The 25,507-nt window shown below is 49.5% G+C and overlaps 1 protein-coding gene, 1 long non-coding RNA gene and 1 other non-coding gene across 6 annotated transcripts in view; 2 read left to right on the top strand and 1 right to left on the bottom strand.

Annotated features, from left to right (window-relative positions):
- The first annotated feature begins 224 nt into the window (after positions 1-224).
- LOC120617365 (uncharacterized) lies at positions 225-2,840 on the top strand. 2 transcript variants are annotated; one of them, XR_005656898.1, is made up of 4 exons: positions 227-421; positions 542-985; positions 1,526-1,689; positions 2,773-2,840. It is a non-coding gene; the product is annotated as an uncharacterized LOC120617365 (long non-coding RNA). The 2 variants fall into 2 exon arrangements; XR_005656897.1 differs by having other exon boundaries at positions 225-421; positions 542-1,689.
- An 8,488-nt stretch (positions 2,841-11,328) lies between these two features.
- The window catches only part of CFDP1 (craniofacial development protein 1), a 99,092-nt gene continuing 84,913 nt past the window's right edge, over positions 11,329-25,507 (bottom strand). For 2 of the 3 annotated variants that reach the window (XM_039881043.1, XM_039881040.1), the window contains 2 exons: positions 20,823-20,981; positions 13,177-13,508 (listed from right to left, as the gene is read on the bottom strand). In XM_039881043.1, the coding sequence (XP_039736977.1) occupies positions 13,418-13,508; positions 20,823-20,981 (250 nt within the window). In that variant the 3' untranslated portion in view covers positions 13,177-13,417. Of the gene's footprint in view, positions 11,649-13,176; positions 13,509-20,822; positions 20,982-25,507 lie in introns of those variants that run through there. The other variant, XM_039881042.1, reaches the window with a different exon arrangement.
- Positions 17,122-17,240, top strand: LOC120617462 (5S ribosomal RNA). Its single transcript, XR_005656924.1, has one exon. It is a non-coding gene; the product is annotated as a 5S ribosomal RNA (ribosomal RNA).

The following is a 25,507-nucleotide window of genomic DNA, read 5'->3' as shown; positions in this document are numbered from 1 at the left end:
AACCTGGCCACTGGAACTCCTGGCCTTCTAGGATGTTTGTAAACACCCAGAGACCATAGCCCCTTCCAGGAATAGGCCTGTGTTCTCAGTGACTGTGACAAGTGGAATTTCACTCACCACTGGAGACAATCCCCAAGGCATTGTGTTTCTGAATCCAGGGATGAAACTGCCAGCTGAATAGTATACATTCTCTAAATTATTAAAGAGCCTGAGAGCGGCTGCCACATTGGGGTCCCTGGTGCGAGTCCTCAGAGCAGCAGTTGAGTTCTTGGTGGGACAGGACCATCAAGCGCCCTACCCGTCAGCTGCTCTGTGGCCTGGAGGCCAAGGGTCGGCCCCAGGGGTGCTGGGAAAGTGTCCTTGCTCCAGGGAGTGAGCTGTCCCTTGTGACAACAGGAAAGAACTCACTGCAGAGAGTGAGGTCTGCACTAGGCTCTGTCATCTCTGACCTCCAGTGGCAGGGCGGGTGTGGGTGTGGGTGCCAGGCTGGCCTGGGTCCGTCCTTCTGGGTGAACTTTGGTTTGATATTTATATTTTCTAGGCGTGTTTCCTCCTCATCTGTCAAATGGGGCTTAATAGAGCGGAGAAGCCCCCACTGCTACAGGGAGTCCGTCCCTCTCATTCCGTGAGGAAGCCCTGAGAGTATGCAGTTCTGCGCCCTCGTTGGATGTCCCTGGAGGATCGGGATGTGAGGCATGTGAGGGCTGGTGGGGACACAGGATGCATCTGCCAAATGCTGCTGCTGTCAGGATGGCTGACCCAAATCTCTCCACCAGCCTGCCTTTCCTAGCTCCAGCTTTCTACTTCCTGTGCTCTCCTCAGGCAGGAGACACCTGCTCCTCCTGAACATGCTCCTGTGGGTGATAAAGATGCTGGAGGCTGGCCTAAATTCTGGCCTCGAGGGTATCCTCAGGCAAGTTCTTTACACAAGGCCCTCAGGCTCAAGGTTTGACAGAAGGAATGGCTGGCAGAAGGTTCTAGAAAGGTAAGACTGCACATTGTCTGTCTGGATGACAAATTTTCTGAATAGGATGGAGCGATGCTCACAGTGGAACATCCATCGGACTCCACAATGAGACCCAGAGACACTGTGACACATCCAGATGGAAAAGCCTTCTTGGGCGCTGCCCCCTGGTCCACCTGGGTGGTGGAGGCTTCCCAGAGGAGGTGGCACTGGACCAGGAGCTTGATGGATGAGTGAGAGTTCAGGGGGCTTGTATGGGCAGCAAAGCCAGGGTGGAGGTTGGTCCCTCCACATCCGGTCCAGTAGCCTGAGTCCCATAGGTTGCTGGGGACACAAACCAATGTTCCAGAAAGCAGAGCCCAGTGGGGAGGCCCGCGTTCAAACTCTGGCTCGCCATGCTCTGCCCTGGGCCAGGAGCCCCCTCCAGACCTCGGTTTCCTCTTCTGTGCAATGGGGCAGCTGTGTGGGGTGCTCAGAAAGGGTGCTGGCGAGATCTGAGTGCAGCTGCCTCGGGATCCACCTCTGTTTCCCTGCCCCCACCTCTATTAACGAATCTCTCAGGATATTCGAAGGCATTAAGACCAGTCTTCTGCTGGGCACCTGTCTCCTGGAGGAGACCCAGATCTGTGGAGTCTCAAGTGAGCAGACATCTATAAAAAAATATGGTGTATCTCATGTGTGGAAGACATTGTGGGGGCTGTCATCTCCTGGAAGCAGAGCCTGAGGTGAGGATTCTTTGAAAATAGCTTCATGAGGAGCAGGAGGGGGCTGGGGAAGGTCTGAACAGGGAAATGGCTCCTTGCTGTAACTTAGCTCCAGCAGGGGAGCTTGGAGTGTGGGTTGCGGCCCACTACCAGCTCCGCCTCGGGGCAGGGGCTGGGCTGTTAGGCTCCAGGTCAGCCGCACCTGACTGCTGCCTGGCCTGGGGTGGGGCATAACCTCTGGCCAGGCAGGTTCCCGCTCTGCCGAGGGCAATTTTCCAGAGATGGGGCCAGCTGTGAGCAGTTAGCAGCCAACTCTCCCAGCAGCCGGGGGATGGGCACACCTGAGAAAAGGGGTCTGGGCCGGTACCTCCAGTGTCCTCCACTGAAGTGGACAAGTCAACTAGCCTACTAGCCTATAGCTCTACAGGTTCTTCTGCCCTTAAGGAGCCAATAGCTATTGAATATCCTGTCCTCCTGGGCCCTTGGGCATGTCTGGAGATTTACTTGCAGAAAGGCCGTAAATATAGGTGGGGATGGACTCCCAGACAATCTGTCTGTCTCTCTGCCCCTCCCCCAGCCTCTAGCATCCCTCCATCGCCCACTCAGTGTCCTTCTCAGTGTCCTGGGACACTCCAGGGAGGGAAAGTCTCAGCCCATACCATTTCCTGCTTAGGAGGGAGCCCCAGGGGAGAGGCAGGGGCTTTGCCGAGGCATTGCAGAGCTGGGGGCTGGGACCCAAGTCCTCTGTCTTCCAGTTCTTTCCCCACCAGGAAGAAAGCCCATGACAGACCCCCTGTTAGAAGGAGCAGCATTTTTGGGGGTGGGGGGTGGTGAGGGTGAGGAAAGCTCCCTTAGTGAGCAGAGGCAGGCTCCCTTCTTACTCTCTGAATAACCCAGGCCACAGTGAGACTGAGGAACAAGGACACGGCAACCCCTGGGCCAGCTAGCAGCCTGGAGGGAGACGAAATGCCATGACTCGGCTTGGGGTGGCGGAGACCTGGGCCGATGCCTGCGAGGTTCTGAATGGTGGGGTGCCGTTCTTGCTACCAGTGTCTCAGGCTCTTGAGAAGGATGCGACTTTTGATTTAAATGGTTTCTTCCTAGATAATTCCTTCATCCATCTACAAGGAAGGAATTGTCATCTGCCCTGAGGCTTACTGTGGCCTAAGCATAGCTCATCCTGTCTTACTGTAGCTGGCAGCATGGACCAGTTCTCCAATTACAGACACAGGAAACCAGGCCGGCCCAGCTCTCAGACTGCACCACCTTCACGGGCTCCCTCTTGACCACGAACGCACTGAATGGAGCAGTTTGCCACAAGACTGGTCTGTGCCGCTTCAGAATTGTCAAGAGGCACCCCCATTTTACAGAGAACAAAAGTGTGGCTGCCAAACTTACAAAAGAAATGATGGTGCCAGAACGAATGCCTGGGGCCTGAATCACAATCTAGAATCCCGTGTGCAGGTCCGACTGTCCCCAGTCAAGACTATATGGTCCACCTGCAGGACGCACAGGGAGGCAACTGAAATGAGAAAGCGGGCAGGCAAGTGATCGAGAGGAAGAGGGGCTTTAGTTTGGGAGGAAAAAGGCAGAGAGGGGATGAGATCCAAGGCTACGGGGTCATGAACAATGGTATCAGGCAAAGCTGGGCCTGTTCACCAAACCTCAGAACCACTTGGGAAGCGTGAGAGGAGTGAAGTGAAGCCCCGCCTCTTAATTGAACAAAACTCACTCCTGAGTGGTGGCAGGAGGCATGGACTCAGAAAATGCTTAGAGCAAGTCGTAAATGTGCCACAAAACTAGGTTGTGATGAGTCAAGAGTCACTGGGACATATTCCTGCTGCATGAGTCAGGGGTCTCCAGCAAAGCAGAGCCAGTAGGTCGATAGGAGCTGAGATGTCCCACAGTGTGCTGTCTGCAAGGTGGTGGTGTAAGTCTCAGTCCAAGTCTGAAGGCCCGAGAACTGGGAGTGCCCACGGACGGGAGGAGATGGACTTCTGAATTCAAGGGGAGACCAAATTCCCCCTTTCTCTACCTTTTTGTTCTATTCAGGCCCTCTGGATTGGATGATGCCCACCCCCCCAGTGATGAAGGTGATCTTTACTCAGTCTACCCAAATGCCAATCTCTTCCAGAAAAACCCTTACAGACATTATCTTACCAGTTACCTGGGTATCAAGCTGACATATAAAATTAACCATCATATGTGCTCTGTCCAAATGCCCCTTCCAGAGACAGAGCTCAGACCGTAGAAGGTTCTGGTACCCAGGGATGATCTAGTTCAGTGTTCTCCATGGGTGGCCATTTTCCTCCTAATTCCGGACACTTCTTGCCCAAAGCACTGGGCTCTGCGCTCAGAGATGGACAGACAGGGCTTCCTTCCTGAATCGTGTCTTCTCAGAGGGTTTTCATAGGAAGAAAGAGGCACAACTGTCCTGCCAGTGAGAGGGAGACCTTTCCCGGAAGCAACCGGGCATCGGATTTCAAGGCTTTGAAAATGTGTCCCTTCCCTGACGCAACTCCACTTATTTTAGTAATCTAGACATACTCAGGGACACAGATCAAGATGTAAGGTCAAGGTGGCTCATCACAACACTATAACAACAACGAGTGGGTAACGTCAGTGGCCAACGGTAGAAGATCTGTAAAATAAATTACGGTACAAACATATAATGCCATGTTACGGAATCTTTAAAAATCATGTTATCAAAGAATGTTCGACTAAATGAGGAAACGCTCATAGTATATGCCATAGGTTAAAAAAAAAAAAGAGAGAGAGAGAGTATAAAATTGCATATACCAGCGCCGTCCAAGAGAATTCTGTGATGACGGCCACGTTCAATACCTGCTTCGTCCAGTATCACAGCCGCTAGTCACACGTGATTACTGAGCACTTGAAATCTCTGGCTAGTGTGACTCAGGAACTGAACTTTGAATTCTAATGAATTTAAAATTTAAATGTAAATGGCCACACATGAAAAGGTAAGTAGCTTCTGTACTGAGCTGCGCAGGTACAGTATAATCCCAACTGTGTTGAGAAAACATATGTGAAAACATATGAAAAAAGACTGAGAGAGAGTACCCCAAAGTATATATAGCAGTTTTCTCTGTATGATTAGGAAAGATTTAAATTTCGTTTGATGTTTCTGTTTTCCAATTTTCCAACATGAAGGCTTTTTCCATAATCAGAACAATCACGGGGACGTAGCAAAAAAGGAGGGAGAAGGGAGAGGAAAGCCTAGTGCAGACCGAGCCGGTGTTGGCAGGACGGCCGGGGCGCTGGCCTGGGAACCGGGGTGATCCGCCCAGCGCTGGGCTTGTTTTGACGAGACCGTTGCGCCTCTGGTGGATTGGGTTGTCTCCAAGCTGCGGGCCACCTAGCTGACACACTACAAACTCAGTTTCGCTGGTGTGAGCATGTGTGTGTGTACGCACGTGGGTCTTGCCATCTGTCGTTGCCAACCTGGCAGCAAAGTGTTGCCTCTTCAGCTGCATTTGTTGGGTCTTGGGGGAATTTTGTTGTTTGAATTCCTTGCTTGCTTCCCAGGCCTGACTTCAGCTGCTTCTCCAAGTTACTGATAACTCTAAGGAGCTTCCGACTAAGTTCTTCACTGGGCCTCCACAGACTTGAAAGGAGAAACTTGCCGCAGGTGGGTCTCAGGGTCTCAGCAGAGGGCAGGTTAGAAAGCCGGGTTACTCCTGATCCTTTGCTGGTGCGTCAGCAATTTAAAAGTTTGAATTGTTTGAAGTGGCAAGAATAGAGGAAGTTAGAATTTTCCTAAATACATAGCTGGGGCTTTTAATTTTTTGTTTTCTGAAGTAGGGAGGCCATAAGCAGTGGTTCTCAACTTCAGAGTGCATAATAATCACCTGGCCACCTGGCAGGAGTACAGAGTCCAGGTGTTAACCCCCAGGGTTATTTAACACCCTCTCATTTTACAGATGCAGAAACAGGGGTAGGGGAGGCAGAGAGCCGAGCTGGTCAACAGAGCTGGGATTAAAATCTGGGTGTCCTGACTGCGACATGTGTGTGAGTCTCACTATATCACGCTGTCTCTGTTGGCACAAAAGTGCAACCCAACCAATTCTCTGATACCAACTGCAGGTCCAACGATTCAATTCAATTCTGTCACTAACTATCCAGAATCAGTGTAGACTCCACAGATTAAGGGCTAAGTCAGACAGGGCTGCTGCCACTTCAGACACAGCCACAAATGGGGTGCCTGAGCTACCCATGCTTCGGGTTTGATATTTGCTAGAACAACTCAGAGACTCAAAAAGTGCTCTACCTACCACGACAGTGTGCTGTAAAGACGCCAGATGAAGAGCCAGATGGAGATGGTCCCACAGGTCTCGTGCACAGGAGCCTCTGTGCCTGCGGAGTTGGGGTGTGCACCCCCCTCCCGGGAGGTGGATGTGCTCCCCAAATGTTGCTGTTTAAAGGATTTTATGAAAATTTCATTTCGTAGGCATGATTTATGAAATCATTAGCCATTGGCGACTGAACTCCATCTCTGGCCTCCCTCTTTCCCGAGGTTGGGGACGGGGCTGAAAGTTCTAATCCTGTAGTCACAGGTGTGGCTTTGCTGGTGGCTAGTCCCCATCCTGAAGCTATCTAGGGCTCCCCCAAGAATCATTTCATCAGAAAACAAAGACAGTAAATTCCAAGAGTTTTTTGGACTCTGTGCCAGAAACTCTACAGAAACCAAATATTTATTACACCACATGGGGTATTTGTAACACCACTTGCATTGAAAAGACAAAACTGTCCTTTATAATGCTTTCCCATCATTTCTAGGCCCAGTTGTCTACAGCGGTCTCAAGGGTACACATAAGTCACAGCAGACACTGTTGGTGCAGGAGGCCAGGTGTGTGTGTGTGTGTGTGTGTGTGTGTGTGTGTAACTGGGGGATGAACAGGTTCCCCTCCCTGTTCTCAGGACCCTAACCTCAAATTCAAAGGTCCCATAATGGAGTTCAAGGGCAGAATTGTAACAGAACTGCAAGGTCCAGCGAGAGAAGGCAGTTAAAGATGAGGCAATCTACTGAGGTGTCAGGGACAGAGTGTCCACCTGGCGTCCTCAGGCACCCAGAGAGCTTCCAGACTTAAAACATGTCTTCCATATGTCAGTCAGGGTGCCTCACACTTGGGCAGGCTGAGGTTATAATGCAAAAGTGTTAAGTGGAAGAAGCAAAGCACTAAATCATGAACTGAGATTAGCGGGGCTCGTCAGAGAGCTCAGCTTCCTGCCCTCCCTGCAGAGGGGAGGACAGCAGCTGGGCCCAGCACCCCTCCTCCCGAGCTGAAGAGCCTGGCCACACCTCCCACGGAGAGAGGGCACCCACGGCAGCCTCATGTCACAGCTGCTCAGGATGCTGGACAGAGTCTGAAGATGGGCAGTTCCATAACTTCCACTAGAAAACCCAGACATTGACTGTAATTCACTTTGGTGTGTTCAAATTTCGAGCTCATTTATCTAGGTCAAGAGCCACTTATTTGCATCTAACAAGTCGCGGCCCGCTGCAGCATCTTTCTCACATATGGCCTGTTCATGTCCTGTCTCCGTGCATCAGGGCTGTGTGGGGGAGGGGAAAGCAGACTCGGCAGGTCTTGCACCATGGGCTGTGCTGGCACAGACCCCTCAGCGCCCCAGCCTGCTTTTCAGAGAAAGGGAAGTTGGGGTACACCAGGTAGTTTGCCTGTGTGAGTCACTCATCTCCTAGGGAATGTTCCAGGAATGCCTGTTATCCCAGAATGGGATGCAGAGAAAGCTCGACACTGAGCAAGCTCATCACCATGGTAACCCCTCCATCCCCTCGAAATCTCACTTGTAAGGAGACTGACAGAGGTGACACAAGTTAATGATTTTTTTAGAGGTGAGATTCACATAAGTAAAATTAACCATTTAAAATGTACAATTCAGTGGTATTTGGTGCATTCACCATGTTGGGCAACTGTTACCTCCATTTGCATGGTCTTGAACTTGTATAAATGGATCATGTGTTAGGTCTGCTGCAACGTGCGCTTTTTGCATCAGTGCTGCTCACGAGGTTCGTCTGTGTTGATGCACGCGGCCCTGGTTCATTCAATTCACCTCTGTATCATATTCCACCGTGTGATTATTTCACAACCGATCCTTTCTCCTGATAGGCACTGGGCGGTTTCCAGGTATTTCCGATCACCAGCGAGCTTGCCTCCTTGTGCACATGCTGGTGCTTCTCCAGGATGTCGACCCAGGCGTACATGCTGTATCATGGGCCAAGTGCAGCTCCAGATTTATTAGAAATGGTCAAAGTGTTCTTCAAGGTGGTGCTAATTTATATTCACATGAGCTTGGCTGTCTTAGGGAGCTGGGAGCCAGGTGCACAATTTAATTACAGTAACTTACCACTTGGATAGTGTATTTCATTTAATAGAACACTGTGAGGTAGGCAGGATTATTAACCATTCTCAGCTTCCTTCTGAAGACAAGGATTCTGAGACTCCGAGGGACTCAACCTGGATCCCAGCACTAGGATAGAGGGCAGAGGCAGGCTGACCCGTATCTGACCCTGGGCAGTGCTCTCCTCCTCTCTCTCCCCAGCATCGACACCTGTACTGCACCTGAGCACAGACCAGGCCGTCTGCCCCATCACCCGAGACCGCAGCGGAAGCGCACTGGCAGACCATGGAGCGGAGACCCCGAAGGACGGGCTCTATGATTGGGGCCATCCCAATTTCCTTGTTGTGGTCAACTTGCCTAAGCACAACGATTGCATCTGACAGTGATTTTGAATCTGAGTTATCCTAGGAGGGCGCGCACGCACGCACACACACACACACACACTGCACACACACACACACACACACACACACACACACACACACACACACACACACACACACACAGCTGCAGGGAAGAAAAGACTGCAGAAAAGTCCCAAGCAGGGGGAATGGGTTAAGACACTTGACTCTCCAAGGTGCACCATCTGGGCACCCAGTCCCTCGTCCCCTCACTCCCCGAAACCAGGCAGCATCCCACTGCTCCCACTGTGTAGCCCAGAAACCTGGCTCTGAAGCAGAGCTTAGCACGAGTGACACCTCACCACGAGGCTTGTCTGAACAAGGCCTGAGGGGTCTGGGTGAGGCCACTCTCCTCCCCCGACAGGGAGTGTCCAGGGCACAGGCAGGATTGGAAGCCAAAGCCCGTGTGCCCACATCTTTGCCGTGCTTCTGGCACAGACTTTCGGCGATGGGGCGCGCCAGCTGCCATTCTTCTCAGCTGCAGGCGTCGCCTCGTCTTTGCTTCTGTCCCCTGCACTCGAGTCTCTCCTCTCCAACGTGAATCCTCCATCGCGGAGCTGGGGCCCAGAAGGCCTTGAGGGTTTAATCTTGCCTCCCCCGCCTCCAGTCACAAGATGTAGGTGTGATCACTGACTTTCACAATCTCACCTCAGGCAAGTTTCCTCTTTTCAAAAACAAGGAGAGGATCTGACTAGATAACACGGAGGAAGCACCTGGCGCCAGGTACCACTCGGGGAGGCTAAGAGCTTCTGATCCTTCCCCAGGAGTCCACCATCTTATACCAGTTCCTCTTTGTTCACTTCTGTTGTTTTGGTAATTAGAAACAATGTCATGGACTCTAAGCCAAGCTGCCCGGGCAACTCCAGTTCTGGCTAAAGATCAAGACCAAAGGCCAGAGGACAAACGCATCTTTGGGAGCCTGTTCTGGTTCCTTTCCAACCCACTGCACCACGTCAACCACACCATGCCACCCCAATGACACACCACACCTGTTCTGCCGAGAACACGGGGCAGCATGGCACCTGGAGAGCCCTGTCACCTGGACTCCCTTGTCCCTGCTTGGGTAGCAGAAGGGCCATCACTCCATCCTTTCTGGGGAGGTCCCCCTGTCCTTCTGAGGTGGGAGCCATCAGCCAGCCTGCTGCACCGGGACAGTGGTGAACTCGGGCACCCGGCTGTCTGCCAGGCTCGCAGTCCAGTTCCTCCTCCTGAGCTCACTCCAGATTCAGTTCTTAATGCGGCCCTTCTCCCCCGCAGACCTTATGGGGAATTCGTAACTAGAACACTGTGTTCCTCAGGAAATAGGTGAGCAGAACACAGAAAGGATTTCGTTCTACTCTTTGACCTTATGCTGTGGCAGGGCAGTTTTTTCAGGAACGGGAAGGTACCGGATGCCCTGGAAATCCGACACGCCCACCTGGGGCAAGGAGGACAAAACGGATGGTAAGAGCAAGGCCAGGAAACCCAACTCTCAGGGATTCTCTGGACTTGGCAGGCCAGCCGGGAAAGTCCTCGGGCTGGCATGGCCTCCTCCATCGCTCACACCACGGCGGGGGTGCGGGGGAGGGAAGGGGGGTGGCGTGCGGTGCCGGCAAAGGGCTGCCAAACTGCCTCTCAGCCCTGACTCAGTCTTTCCACTTCCCACTCGCCAAAAACATTTTCCTTGACAATTCTCGAATCTGGGATAAAGGGACGGAATTTCCTTTGGGACACAGGCAGATTAGTTTTCACTAAATGTGGATGTGAAGAGCTCGATAAAATAGTATCCATTTGTTCTTAAAAACTGTGGGCTAGATGGTGTCTGCCATGGTTCAAACAAGACTCTGGTGAAAAAGGTGATTCTGACTGAAGATGAACACACGTCAATCAGCCCTGCCGCACAGCGTGGCCTCCGCGGGCCCACTGAGAAAGGCCAGGCATTTGTTCAGGCAGCTCTGTCTTTCTGAGAGTGGGGCGGGAAGAGGTCAGGCCAAGTGGCGATGCTGGCTGAGAAGTTAGGTCCCACCGAGGGCACAGATGGGGCTCGGGCAGGAACACAGACGACCAAGAGGAAGGCCAAGGTTGGCCCAGGCCCGCCTCTAGCGCCTATAGGATGCCCCCTTCACCACTCACCGAGGCACGCAGGCCTGCTCCCAGGTGGCCGCGCCATTTCCTTCCTATTCTCTCCTACACCCCCGTCCTCCGCCTGCGCCCTTGGCTGGCAGCAGCACACTCTACTCCACAGCCACAGCACTCCGTCCTCCGCGGACGGTCTGCCGGGGCTGAGAACACACACCTCCTGGGGCCTCGTTTACACCTACGAGAAGCGGCCACTCATTTGGAGACTAGCTGCTCATGCCCAAGTATCCGTCCTGCTGGCCAGTTCCACTGTCCCTTGGATCTGATCCACATCAGACGGGAGTGAACATAAGGGTCAGAGAACGTGCTTGAAATTCTGGGAAGTAAGATGATACAGAAATCAAGCACAGGATCTCAGGAGTGGGGAGCAGCTCTTCCTAGACCGGGGACCCCTCCACTACGTTCCTGGCTGCTGCCGGACCTGCAAGGCGGGGAGCAGAACTCCAGGGGACCCCCATTTTGTCCCGGAACAGTCAGAGCATGTCAAGGTCTTTCCTTATACACAGCCTAATTCTGCCTCTCTGGGACAATTTTTAAAAATTTTTATTATGAAAAGTTTAAGTCTGTATAATCACCTATTCCTAACCCTCCATACACTTCTCTCATCTTCAACAACAGGCTTTTGCAGCCTCCCCCACAGCCAGGGGTGCTTGGATGACCCAGCTATGGCCAATGACACATAAATGAAAGCCTGCTCTGGTTTTTAAGTCTCACTGTAGGGCGATACACACATGTGCATACACACTCACGGGCACATGTGTCCGCCAGAGGAAGCCACTTCATCGGTAAGATAAATTTAGTTCAATACAGGTAGCTTTTTTTAAAGTGGTGACATGTGGATCAAGAGGGAGGCAAGCTGAAGTCAAGGCAAATGAGTGTTCGATGTGAAGCTCTGAGAACTCCAAAGGACAGACCTGCAACGCTGGGAGGGACGGCATCTGGCAGGACTGGTGCGACAGCTCCTCATTCACATCCCTCGACAAGCTGCCAGAGTCTGCGAGAAAATGGGGCTGGGCTGGAGGGGCTTTTCAGACTCACGGATGTGTACCGTCGAGTGCAGATCAGATGTGTGCAGCACACCTGCTGGGAAAAGACGCAGCCAATCAAGAGACAGCTGAAAGGAAACCTTTCTGCAGGACTAAGAAGCCCGTGTAAGGGCCGGGTCATGAATAAACCGGCAGTGCCAAAGCACCAGCTGGGATTCTCACGGACATATCTGACTTCTCTCTCCATGCCTGGGAGCAAAGCTGGAACAGCAAACCCACCTGTGCGAAGGACCCGCCAGGCTCTCGCAGCGTTTGTCTTAATCTTGGTGCGAAGGAAAATTTGCTAAAAAGAAAAACCCTAATTTACAATGAGCTCAGCCCTATTTGTTCTATAGAATTACATATCGTTCCTCAAACTGGGAGAGGAGCCCCCTCATGAGTTGTACAATGGCAGCTGAGATGAAGGACTATGTGACAGGGAGTGAATGCTGCAGGCACTGAGAACCTCAGAAAAAAGTCAGGGCAACAGTCATCGCAGGGCAGTGAACAGTGGATGATGCACAGAGTGTTCTACACAGCAGGACTTGCATCTCAGCCTCGGCTGGTGGCACCTGTGGGTCTGGATGCTCCGCCCTCATCAAAACGCCGGCTGGTCTTAGAATGAAGGATTTTCCTGTAATTCCTGTGTAGGACCATAACTGAGGCCTCACTGGCCACCTGTTCTGATGTTGGCCTGAAAACACTCTATCACTTCCTTTAGAATCCTTTATCGGAGCAGATGTGAACTGACAGCATGTTCAGATGTAGCTTAAACCACCTTTCTACGTAATAAGGTCTATAACCACACAGGGCTGCACAATCAGGTCTTGGTTTCCATGAGCTTCTGGCCACATAGTAGAGGACTGGATGGGCAGATGGTGCTTGTGCCACTCAGGTGTGTCATGAGCTTGTCTCAGCCCTGTGAGGTACTGGTGCTACTCATGCACTGACAGACCAGAAAATGGAGGCTCAGAAAGCTGAGCTGTGGTCAAGGTCACACAGCTGGCAGATGTCCAGGGAGGAAGTGGACCCTAGTCTTTGGAACCCTCTGGAATCCTAGTCTTGGTTCTCCCAGGACACCACCCCCACTCTCAGGACCAGGCTGTGGGGTTTACAGCTTTATTAAAATAAAGTTTGGGATTTAAGTTTTCCTAAGGAGTACAAAAAGGAAATAGTCCTTCGGAGTCTTCTTTGACAAACTGAAAATTAAAGAATTATCGAGGTGGGAGCACATCTGGGAAGAGGAAAAAGGCTGAAGGTAGGAACAATTCCTAATTCTGCAGCACTGTAACCTTATTTTCAGCCTTATCTTATACCAGTGATAGGAATCTCAATAGAGAAAGAGATCAGGAGAGAAGCAGGAGTGGAACCGAGACCAAAATCGCCCAGGGCCGTGGTGATCCACCAACACTGGGGGCCTCCTTCCCTCCGTCTCTGGGGCAAGGCTGACCTCAGGAAGTGGCCCAGAAATTCACATCCTCACTGCGGCCAGCTGGACAGGCCTAGAATGCACTGACCTGGCCTGGTGGACTCTGCAGCAGAATTATGGGAAGGTGAGTAGGGTCATCATCATTACCAGCCTCTCATTGGACCAACTTTTATTTTTTTACTTTTATTTTTTTAAGGACAAACTTTTAAAAGTAAAATGAATGAAACCACGTGAGATCAAGATACAAGGACAGAAATTCAATGTGGGAGAAAAGACCTTGCCGGGAAATAGTCGAGAAACACCGGAGACATTTCACAGTCCTCGGAGACATTTCACAGACGCACAAGAAGCTCACATTGTAAACAGGATTAAGCTATTGGTTTTCCCCGTTAACATCAGGGTTTCATTTTGCTCAGCCGGAGATCTCGCTCAATTTCAAACTGCCTGTGATCCACTCGGTCTAGAAAAGCTTTCCGCTCAATATACCTAGAAGAAAATGAAAAAGATGTTTGTCAGCAGAATCCGGTAAGAGAAAGTGCCTCCCCTGCTCCGTTCAGCACCCCCAGGTAGGTGTACACGGGTCCACGTGGGTGGCGGGGTCATCAGTTACAGCAAAGGCAAACAGACGATTGACTGCCCACGATCAGTAGCATCCAAACCACTCGCGTTTGGTCTAAACAAGGATGTTTCTGGTTCGGATGTGAATGAAATAATATGGAAAGGAGAGAGCAACAACTTATCAAAGCACATTAGAGGCTTGGTGGCAAGAAAATGTTGCAACTGTGAAAACATTGAGTCTTCAAGGAAAGAACGGGGGTGGAGTCCGACATGAGAACAGAGCCCGGCTTGCCCCCGCAGTGGCTGGGCCGCGCCGGTCAAGGACTGAAGATCTTTGAGCCTCATTTTTCTAAACAGCAAAATAGTGATGGCGTATTTCCTGGCCTTAGCCGTGTGGCGAGTTGATGCGGAGAGAAAGCTATGCATCCCGCATATATACATCAAAACGTAAAATCAGGTGCATCTGAAAATGGAGGAAACAGGGTGGTAAACGCTACCTCACAGGGTTACAGTGACAGGAAAATGAACCGAGGGGCATGGAGCACTCACTTTAGGATGCACTTAACTGCTTCCCGCTCTTTCCTTCCCCTCACCCTCCCTCCTTTCCATATGTCCTCCACCCAGTTGGGGCCAGGTTGCTTCCACGGGGATGACAGAAGAAGCCTTTCCCTAAATTCCTCTAAGGGAATGAGAGCAAGCACCTCTGCCACCCACAGTCCACAGACAGGGCCCCTTAAGAGGTCGGCGCTCTGCTCCCTGATCCACGGCTAAGTTCAGCAGCCATGGTGACCTCCCTCAATCCTCCCAGGCAGGAAAGGAAGGAAAACAGGGCTGATGTGGCAGGCGAGGTTGGCTGCTTGAAAAGACACAGCTGCATTTTAATGTTCCTTCTTACCATAAAATGTGCCTCGATTTGCCTGGGGGAGGGGATTACTGCTGCTAATTAATCTATTGAGAGAACAAAATTGCCATTGAAAATAGGAGACATAATTGAATCTCTGTACTAATTTTTCTTTTGTTGCACTGTGGAAAATGTGCACCTGTCTGTCATTACAAGGTCATTACGTTTATGGTGAGCCCCTTACCAGGTTTAGGAACCTGTGTTCCTCTGCTGAGTTTGGGGCCTCAGTTTCCTTCTCACTGCACCCTATGAAATGCAGTCCATCTTTGCTTTCCATCCAGGTTGCAGCCACTAGCCCTACAGCTTACTACAGAGTGGGTGGCAGCTCTGAGTCTGAATTCTGACTGCCGCTTTCTGTGTGACTCGATATAAGCCACATAACCTTGCCAATAGCAGAGCTGGTGCTCAGTAAAAGGCAGTGCCTGCTGTTGACATCATTCTGGGAAGCTAGCTTCCCTCAGGGTCCTGAGGTCAATAGATCCAAGAGCAGGTGTCAGCTCTCTTAATGGGTGTTACCAGCAACTCGTAGCCACCACCTGGTCTGAGATCGGGAACTAGGTAGCTGCACCAAAACTGCCAACTAGAGGTCAGAATGGCAGGAAACAGGAGGGCAGGGCCCACTCCTAGGTCTGACATAAGTCCTCAGGTTCAGGTTGTCAGATTGAGCAAGTGTAATCCAGGAGGCCTGTTAGATTTGACTTTCACATTCCTTGGTGGACAGGGAAGCCACAGACACTGGACCCCTTTTGACATAGAGAGAAAACAGGGGAGACTGGTGGGAAGGCAGACACCTGAAAGAATCTCCTCTGGGATTTAGTGGGGACGATTAACCAAAATCGACTGAAGGGCTTTGTCAAACAACCACCACCATCCTTCCCCACTCCAGCCCACCGGCTCTGCGGCAAGGCTGTGACCAGGATTAGCATGCACACTGACAACAGAGGGGTGCTTTAAACACCCCTCAAAGTTCTAGCAGGAAAAAAGGGGTGAACTGTGGCTCAAGGGGAATTGAGGGCATATTTCAAAAGAGCCATTAGCCAGTGCTACCTGTCTGAGGGAGTAGGCTGGGGGGCAGAGACAGGAAGTACAGTATGGGGCTTTGGGCATCTGTGGTCTTCCTTATTGACTTTCCTTTAAAGAAGAAGTGATACTTCAATTAGGATGCTCACTGAGTGTGAATAACGGCCTCGAAACTGGGTCCAGCTGACCTTGAGACTATCAAAAGTGAGGCCAGGCTGGCTGCTAAAGAGGAAGGTGCAGGCAGAGTTCAGGTTCAGAGAAGGCCTCGGGCAGCAAAGAGGGGCACATGTGCAGAATGTGGCTGAATTCTCAAGGGCTACCCAGACAAAGGCCATCAGGGCAGGTTTGGCGACTTCACCCATTCATAGACATCTATATCTGCTAACGGGATCCTTGTGATGGCTTTGGTTTAATGCCAAGAGCTGCCCAGGAATACAATTTCTATTAGACATGGACACCCGCGCCACCAAGAAAAAAGATGCTGAAGATGAGGATGGCTTTGACGTTTACTATTTGTGTGACTTTGGGCAAGATACTTAATTTCCTGTGTCTTATTTTTCCTCTCTGTAAAACAGGAATAAAAATGATAGTACCCCTCTGACAATACAACAAAACCGTGAGAAGTGCTTTGCTAACAACAAAATTCAAAACAGCTATGAGCGTTGTGGGGTTCCTGCTTTCCACTTCTGACTTGACTGCATCACTACGAAGCTACAGAACTTGGGGTTGCTGGAACAGGGACGGAGGGACCAAATGCTCATGGGGAAGGCCCCTCCTCCAAGGCGGCCTGAGTGGATGGCCTATTTATACTGAGCCTCAGGAAGTTTCCAGGTTAGTCCCAGAACAGAACCGCAAGCTGACAAGTGCAGTGGTGCTTTTCTGCCCTGTGTCCAGAACCCCTGGGGACCCAGGCTGATTCGGCCCAGTCCACTGGGAAGCTGGGGTATGAGTGGGGGCATCCTCCCTTCCTGCTGCTGTTACCTTATGGGGCCCATTTAAGAGGCAGCAGCTCTTCACTTTCATTAATAAAATATGCTAAAAGCATCAAAACCTAAGGGATTTTCCTTTCAGAACCAGGTTAGACACAATAGGCTCTGACATCTTTTTGACCTTTCAACACAAATTACTTTTCTGCCACTAATTTTCTTGAGATCTAGGCCAAGGGGGAGGGGGAGAAAAATGAAGGAAGAGGACAAGTGAAGGTAGAAAACGCTTCCAGGGAGCATGGCAGCACCTCCTGCAGGGAACCCATACCGCAAATGAGGGACGGCCACCCGCGCTCCCAAGTCTGCGAGGGTGAGATTGTCCCATGGGTGTGCTGACCTCCAAACGCTCTCACAGGCCCATGAGAGGCCTCCTGCCCGCCAGACAGGAAAGAAAAGGCAGGGAGGTCCAGGGGACTCTGAAGCAGGCCCAGAACCGAGGACACTTCAGGGCGGTCATCAGTCTGCTTCCAGAGAGCCAGGGTGCCTTCAGCACAGCACAAATGTGAGAAAGAAAGGGGTAAATTTCAATTCCCAGTGCCAGGAAGCGATGAGCGATGGAGGTACTCAGAGCTGGAACAAAGCTCTGTGATGGGTATAAAATATGTACTGTTTATGCTCTGAGAAATGCAAGTGGGTCTACGGCCATGCTGCCCCGAACACGCCCGATCCCCTCTGATCTCGGAAGCTAAGCAGGGTCGGGCCTGGTTAGTACTTGGGTGGGAGACCACCTAGGAAGACCAGGTGCTGTAGGCAATTTAAAAAAAAAAGAGAGAAAGAAATGCAAATTAAACAAGCAATCTGTCCAATATTGCACAGGCCTGTCTCTCACCCCACCGTGGAAGAGATGTGACCTGCAAACATCTTGAAGGCCAGAGTGAAATGATGGTGATTTTAATTTTCTTCTTCACTGCTTTCCTCTCATCTCACCTAAATGCTGTGCTGTTCTGAAACTGTGACTCTGAGGGGTCACGGAGACAGTCTTTGTAAAAAGAAAATTATTTTCTCTGGTCTCTCCGTCATGCCTCTCCAAATCACAAATACACCTGGATTCCCATCATCGTGCTCCATGACCTTCAATTAGATTGCCAGCAGCAGCCAAGACCAAGCCTCTGTGTCTCCTTTTCTATGCATATGGCCCCTTCCCCTAAGATTGCTGGCCTCCGCCTCAGCAATGCTGGAGAGACGCACTGCTGATGGTGAATGCTGCTGAGCAGCCTGTGGCATCGGTTACAGGCGAGAGGGAAGCAATGCTAAACGCCTTCAGTGCAAACTGCTGACAATGATCTTGAAATGCTCAACTAGGCTGGGAGTCTGGGCTCAGAGGAAAGCATCTTTGGTAGAGGCACTTTAACCAACTCTGTTGACCGAAATCATGCGGAGGTGGAGACATCATTTGGATGTATCGTGCCCTTCTTTTCTGGGTGGTTAATTCTAACCCTATTAGGCTCCAAACCAAAGCTGCCCAGTGGGATGGGCTCTGAGAGAGCAAGGCGCTCAGCACCTGCTCTGGCTCAGAGCTCTTCTAGGTGCTGGTGACAGTGGTGAGCCAGATCTTGCCCTTGGGGGCTTACTATATAGAAAACCAAGCACAACAACGCGCACCAGCTGGTAATAAGTGTGACAAAGAAAATCAAATGGGGAGATGGGATTGAGGGTTCCTGGGGTAGAGCCACTGTAGAGGGTGGCACCTGAATCCAGCCCATCATGGAGGAGGGCCTGGAGGAGCACTACTGAGCCCGGCTGCCATGAGCAGGGGAGAAGAGGATAAGGAGGGCAGGGGACGACTCAGGGAGGACCTGGAATGTCGGGGTAAGAAGCTGGAACTGAACTGGAATTACCATCAAAACACAAAAAGCACGATAATCTTTTAACCTCAATCCAACCTTATTTTAATCAGGACTGCATAACAGAAATATTTTTACCACCGGCCATGACCTGAATTCTTGTATATGAGATAAATTTAAATATAGTGCTCATAAAAAGGTCATGTTCTCATAATAAATATGGCAGAGGCCAATCACTACTCAGAGGTGGCTTTTTAAAGATATCATCAATGTGACCTTCCCTGCTTCTGTGTTCAGCGAAGATCACATCATCCCAGGGACACACTTGGGATTCTCCACACATTCTGCAGAGGGTCCTCGCCCTAAAGGATGCCTTGCCCTCGTCGGCATCTGTGTAGGAGAATCTGGGGGCCTGACCTGCCTCTGCCCAGAAAGACCTTACAGGTTTGGTTCTTGTGCTTCCCTTCAACGCTGTGACACTAGGTGCTCTTCACAACAGAAATCTTGCCCTTCTCAACATCCCCTGTTTTGAAGTCAGCTCTCTAGTTACCTATGTGCTGGAAAAGCTCACCCAGCAGCTGGCTGTCTTGTTGTCATCTCTAGAGTTCAGAGCTGTGTTCTAAGTGATTCTCAACCCTTGCTGTGCATGAGAAGCCCCTAAGGAGTGATTTAAAGATTCAGACTCTTGATTTAGCAGCTCTGTACAGGAGTGATTATGTCACCTGAACTTTGGACCCCTCCAGAGGCCTCTCATGTTTAGTCAACTAAGCACCTTCCCCAGATGAAGGACTGGGCCCTCTGATCTTCCTGCAGAAGTTGGGAAAAGCAAGTGAGCGGAGGTGTGGGGGTGGGTGCTAGAGAGGGCAGGTGAGAACAGCCAAGGCAGAACACAGAAGTCATCAGACTTGCGTTGGAAAAACAGGATCAGGTCCCTGGAATCATCTGGGTAAAAGTCTCAGAGAAGGAGGGAAAAACAGAGCACTTGAAAGCTGCATGCTGTTAGTTGTTCCCTGTTACTCAATTTTCCATTGCCTGAAAAGGCCTCCTCATGGGGCAGATGTCTTTTTTAATCCTGCTTCTCTTCTAGTGTACATTTTATTAACTCTCCCTTATCTTCGACAGCACCACTCCTTACTTTTATAAGACGTCTATTAACTCAAGCAGAATGAACATTGTCCAACCCATATAATCAATACCCAGGGAAACGACAGAGTGTAGCACACTCTGGCAGTTTTCTGCTGCCTTAGATCACGAGGGGAACATGGAGGAGAGGGAGTCGTGAGTTACTAGAGCTGAGTCCAAGGGTGGGGAGGTTGGGGCAAATGGCAGAGGCTCTCTCTACATAACACTAACTCCTGCTTGGGCTTTATCCTGGGCCTTCTCAAGTTGGCTTTGGCACTTCCACCTCCGTCCTGTGGCATTCCATCTTTGACACACTGACTTAGAAGTCTGGTAGTTAAACAAGCTTGAAAAGTCATTACAAATTTTTTTTGAAACACACGGATCAGCTTTCAAGTTCAAATAATTGGCTTCGAATAATCTTAAAGCCTAATTTAGAAATGACCCACAAAATAAACCCTCACCTGTCTTTATTACAGTTTAGCTTGTAAATAACCCTAATGTCTACCACTTAATGCAGACCTTTATGTGACAGGTGCTCTGCAAAGGGCTTTATGTATATTACACGTGTTGTACACATATTACATATATTATCTCCTTACAACCACCGAGGGTGCTATCATTACCCCAGTTTTACTGGTGAAGGAGCTGCGCCTCAGAGATGCAGTGTGCCACAGGGAGAGCCCTTACGGGTGAGGGGCAGGGCGATGAGCAGCCAGGGCTGTCTGGTGGGCCACACAACACTTCCTTTCACTGTTAGGGGCAGGGATTGTTGACCTTGAGCCATGGACCCACTTCTGTGGTAACTTTGCTTTTTAATTCCTTCTGAGGTTCCTAAATACTCACTGAACACTGTGGCTTTCTTGATATTCCTAACTACATAGTGTATGGACATACTCTTCATATTCCAAAGTGAAGAGGAAGGGAGTGCAAGTGATGGCCTGGATGCTGTCTGAGGACTGACATGCCACACAGATTGAAGCCAAGGGTAAAGCCCCACCCTGGGCTGTAATGACATGGACAAAAAAAATCCCACGATAATTCAAAGACATCTAAGCACTCTGTTGGCTCTGCTTTTGAAGCATTTGAGCTAATCTGGTTTCTCAGAAGGCCAAATAATTCAGGTCAGGCCAAGACCGATACAGTGAGCCACATCTGACCACATGAATAAACGAGGTGACTTACAGTTCACAGGAGCTGTAATTCAGCAAATTCAGCTTGGCAGACGTGACTGCCCGAGAAAAGTGCTGCTCACATGCCTCTCCCTTCCTGTCACCTCTGGCATTTTTCTCACCACTGGAACCTGCCCCATATTAGAACAGAGCTTTGCTGACAAACCAAAGCACTCACATTTTTAAAAATTGGGTGGCCTATCTGTAATAAACTATTTGAGTTCTTAGGATTTTTCAGAGGAACAGAATCTTCTTCTTACCCTTCCTTCCCTCGATTGTGGATGGCCAACTCTTCACCAATGCCCTCTTCCTCCTTGAAGCTCTCCCAGTCCAATTTGGACTTCTCTAGGGTGCTCATCTTCTGCTTCTTGGCTCCAATTTTCCCCAAAAGGCTACTCATGCCACTTGATCGTTTTAACCTAAGGAAAGGAAAAACATAAAATATGCAGTGTGAAAATTGTAATCTCTCAATTAATGGTTGTTCTGATAGGCACGGGGCTCCCTATATTTGAGCTATTTACCTCACTGGGAGCCATGTTCGTATTTAGAGTACTTCCGGTCTGGTGTAGAGAACACCATAAGCAGATCAGACTTCTAATGCACTTACCCTGCTTAACATCTCTGACCGCTCTAAGGACCCGGGGATATGAAATCCTCTGACAGGTCTCTGCTTGCAGGGAGGGAGAAGCACAGCACAGTTCAGGCATGGCTTTAGGATCACACGCCTAGGTTCATATTCCAGCTCTAATTGACTTTAGGTAGTTATTTAACCACATCTGCCTCTGTTTCCTAATCTACAAAGTGAACACTTACTCATGAGGCTGTAGTGTATCTCATATGTAAAGTGCTTAACACAGCACCTGGCACACAGTAAAGGTGCAATGAATGTTAGCCATACTGAATCAGTGTCATCACTTGTGCACTAAAGCCCCAAGGGATTCTTTTAAGAGAAAGAAAGCCAGATCCCAAGACTGATGATCAAGAAGTCACAGTATCTTAGAAGGACTCTAAGATCAATTTCCTTCCAACTCCTGTGAGTCAGGGCCCTGGTTTTTCCCAGGAGGTGGAGAACATCCCTCACCCCGAAAGCGGGAATGCACAGCCTGTTTTGATTTGCTGGTGTTGCCATCACAGACTGTGGGAAACCCCATATGCTCAAGTTCAAGTCCTGGCAGGTCAAGTGTTTCCAGTCAATGTTAAACGTATGAGACAAAATAAGAACAACGGAATGCAGCTAGTTAGTAAGAAGGTGGTATTAGGGGAAGGAACTATGGAAGGAACGCAGTTTTAGTTTCTTTATGAAACTAAGACAAATTATACACCAGCATGCAGGAAACTGGAAGTTATTTCCTGCTTCACTGGGATATACAAGGGAGTTGAAACATTTAAAAACTCTCTGACTAACACCACAAGGTCTACTGATAACATCAATAAAGTACCTTTCACTTGCCTAGAATGCTGACTCTCTAAGTGCTTTCACAGCTATTTTCTCATCTGTTCTCACTATCGCCTGTGAAAGAAGAGCACTGAGTCTCAGAGTTGGAGGAGGCATCGAGATGATCTAGTGTCGCACTAACCATTCTGAAACCCCACCTTCCTTCAGCACAGTGCCGGTGGGGGATGGTCACTGCCTCTGCCCTGGATGAGCCCACAGGCCAGTGTCTACACTGCACACAAGACTCCTGGGCTGAACAACTTCCCTCCCTACTTTCACCGTATTTATGAAGGTCTAGAGGATGTCAGCTTCCCTACTGTGGTCATATCTGACAACATGCTGTTAGCTTAATATCAACTCAGAATAGGCTGGACAGGCATCCTCGTCCTCATTTTGAGTTGGACAAATAAACAACGTTCAAAGAGGTTAAAATGATACAACAAAGGTCAAACCAATAGAAAATGTAGATCCAGGACAAAGTAAGGTTTTTCTGACGCCCAGTGGCATAAACTGTGCTATCTTGCCTCTAAGGTGAGAATTTACTTGAGATATTTTCTGACAGCTATTTTACTTCTCAATTTGCCTAAGAATTTTCCAAACAGCTCTTTATGGGCTTTCAATTCACATTTTCTAAAAATTCTTTCCCTATAATATCTCCATCAACACACACACACACACACAAATATTTTACCAGGAGCAGAGCATCAGTGGGGATTTAGAAACCTAATGTGTCTCAAATCTTTTCACTTCTCACCTGCCTCACTGCTACTGCCTTGGTTCTCATTGTTATAATCTCTCATCTGGATAATTCAGCAGCCTCTCCACTGGTCTCCCTGATGTCTGTTTTGTCCCACCCTTACTCACTGCTCCATCCTGGCATCTATTCTACATGTTGCCATTAGAGTGTATTTTCTAAACCACAAAGCTTATCACGTCTTACTGCTTAAATGTATCTTCCTGAACCTCTATTGCTCTTATAAGTCTAAACTCCTTAACTTGCAAAGTTTTTCCTGATCTTTTCTCACCATACCTACTCTCATCATACCAATCTACGCTCCATCTATACAGTTCTGAACTTGAACTTCACCTCTACCTGCCTCCCTCCCATTCATCTGGTCTTGTCTCAGCTTAGAAACCACTTCCTCTAGGAAGCTATCTCCTGGTGATATTTCTATCACATCCCCTTCTTTTCCTATTATAGCACGGAATCCTTTCCCCGACAGATGCTTGAGGACTCTCATTTCAGCTGTCCCTGCACGGGTCAATTCTGAGCAAGCTCCGAGTCACTGCTGACAGCATCCTGCCAAAAGCACGCACACCTGGAGGCTTTCCATTTCCGGCTTCAGGACCTTCTTTGACCCTGCCTGCATGTCACAGCACTGCCTAGACATGGTAGAGTTCGTGCTAGTGGGGCCACCCTCATTTAAATGGTGACTAAATGGCCCAGCCTCCTGTCCTCACACGGACAATTTTGGGAGGTACTCTGAATGCTTCTAAAAAGTTCTGGTGGATCGAGCCCTTGTGGCTTTGGATGTGCACTCTTGTACTAGCTTTTCCTCCTTCCCTAACTCGTTCCAACCCCTCACCCTGCTTCCCAGGATGGCTTCCCGAATAACCCACCTGCACTCAGCGTCTTATCTGAGGTTCTACTTTGAGGGGATCTAACAAAGATATTGAGGAGAAAAATAATTTTCCTTGGGCATGCATGCTTTCTCTGAGGACACTCCAAATCTCTGTAGAGAACATGGATATAGTTCTGCAAACAGTGGGCACTTGGTAAAGCCAACAATGTCACCTGGATCACAGAACAAATTTGTGGGAGAGAATCAGATCTCTGTAGGATAAAAAGTGTTCAGAACACTTTTAAACTGGGGAATTCTAAGAGAGTAATTTCTATGTGTATTTACCAAGCAGCTCTCGACCACCCAGGGGTCCCCGTTTTATCTATGCAGCAGCAAAGGTTGTGGACACCATCTCTGTCCCTCAGCCTACAGCTCTGATGGTATTCCCAGATCATATACCTTTTCCAGAAGTCATTTTCAGAAGTCTATGAGAGAGAGATTTTTTGCTGCATAGCAGTCAAGAGGGTTCTAGAAAAGGCAAAAAGCCATAATCCCCCTTTACCTTGATCACCTGTGCTATTTAGCTTTAAGGGAAAGCTTCACTGGATCATTAACATGGTTTATGATTTCCTAATTCGACAGTCTTCAAAGCAAAACTACCTGTCTTTTATTAGAGGCTAAATCAAAGGGAATGACAGTTACAGTGGCAGCCAGAACACATGCAAGCTCATCGTAACTGAGACCAGCACTTTCCTCCTGGACCCTGGCATGTGGGATCCCTGCAGGCTTTCGAGCTCTCACAGTCACTCTCCTGCCCTGACATGAGGCTTCAGTAGCATCATTCAGTCATCCGTCTCCAGCAGTTTTCAGGAAGGCAGAATCACCAGGACCTTGGCTCGTTCTCTGCTGGTAGGTTCATCGCGCAGGCTTTCGGGAAAGCTGAGGCAGGCAAGAAAGAACCAGCTGCTGGGCGGGGCTGCTGGCTCTCCATGCCGTGAAGGTACAGTGCAGAGGGCACTGCAGAGGGCACCGCAGTGGCACTTCTCTTTCTAAAAACTGTGGCTAGTTAGCAAGTAAATCAATGCTGGGTTCCCATGGGCACTGGGCAGCTGTGTAGACTGAAAAGCTGTGGAGAGCAGGAGGCCAGAATTCCTTTGGAGACCTCTCTGCTGTCAGCAGGACCTAGTGCAGCTTCAGGCACCACCGACTGCTCTTTGTTCTGGATCCTAAGCCATAAGGGCAAGGTATGGCCAGAAAGCTGGCTTGGGCAGACTACCCTGTCACCAGCTGTGGATTTTCTGGTCTTGGTTCTAAAGTGTGGTGAGCAATGTCACAGAGGACCACAGCCCTTCATTCAAGAGAATTCCCATCCACCTGTTGCAGGTCAAAGTCCAAAGAAATACACCATGCGGTGGCTTACTCAAAGATTACACCCAGAATGTTCTATCAGACATGTGCAGAATATTGTTGCCAAGATGTTCTCAATGCAACAATGACATTTCAACCACTTCCTCCTGAATGTCACACCACTCTCTTGACCTTACTGCCGTAAGTTCCATGTGAGGAGCACAGTCTTTGTCAAACCAGCTGGCTTCCCACGAGACAGTATGGCCGGCTGAGTGCAGTAGGCATACTGGTGAAAGAGACTCTTACCAGACTCTTATTTCTTTTGTATTATGCCCAGTTATCCATCAATCAGCAATTATTTTCAATTCCCTTTCCACCAAGCCCACTGACCTATACCAACACCAGACACTCATACGGAAAAGGTTCAGAAACTCAGGAAAAAAGGGACAAAAAAGGCAAAATGACAGTTATCTTTTTCCTCTCTGAATTCAAAGTTTACACTGATAAGTTGCGAGAACTATATTCTGCTTCTCTTTAGCTACAGAAATGTTAAGTTTAACAAAACTGATTGCAACTAAATGACAAACTCCATGCTGTTGAG

This window comes from Pteropus medius, unplaced genomic scaffold (genome assembly GCF_902729225.1).
Source record: "Pteropus medius unplaced genomic scaffold, Ma_sr-lr_union100, whole genome shotgun sequence".
Lineage (NCBI taxonomy): Eukaryota > Metazoa > Chordata > Mammalia > Chiroptera > Pteropodidae > Pteropus > Pteropus medius.
This window is presented reverse-complemented; position numbering and strand designations above follow the sequence as displayed.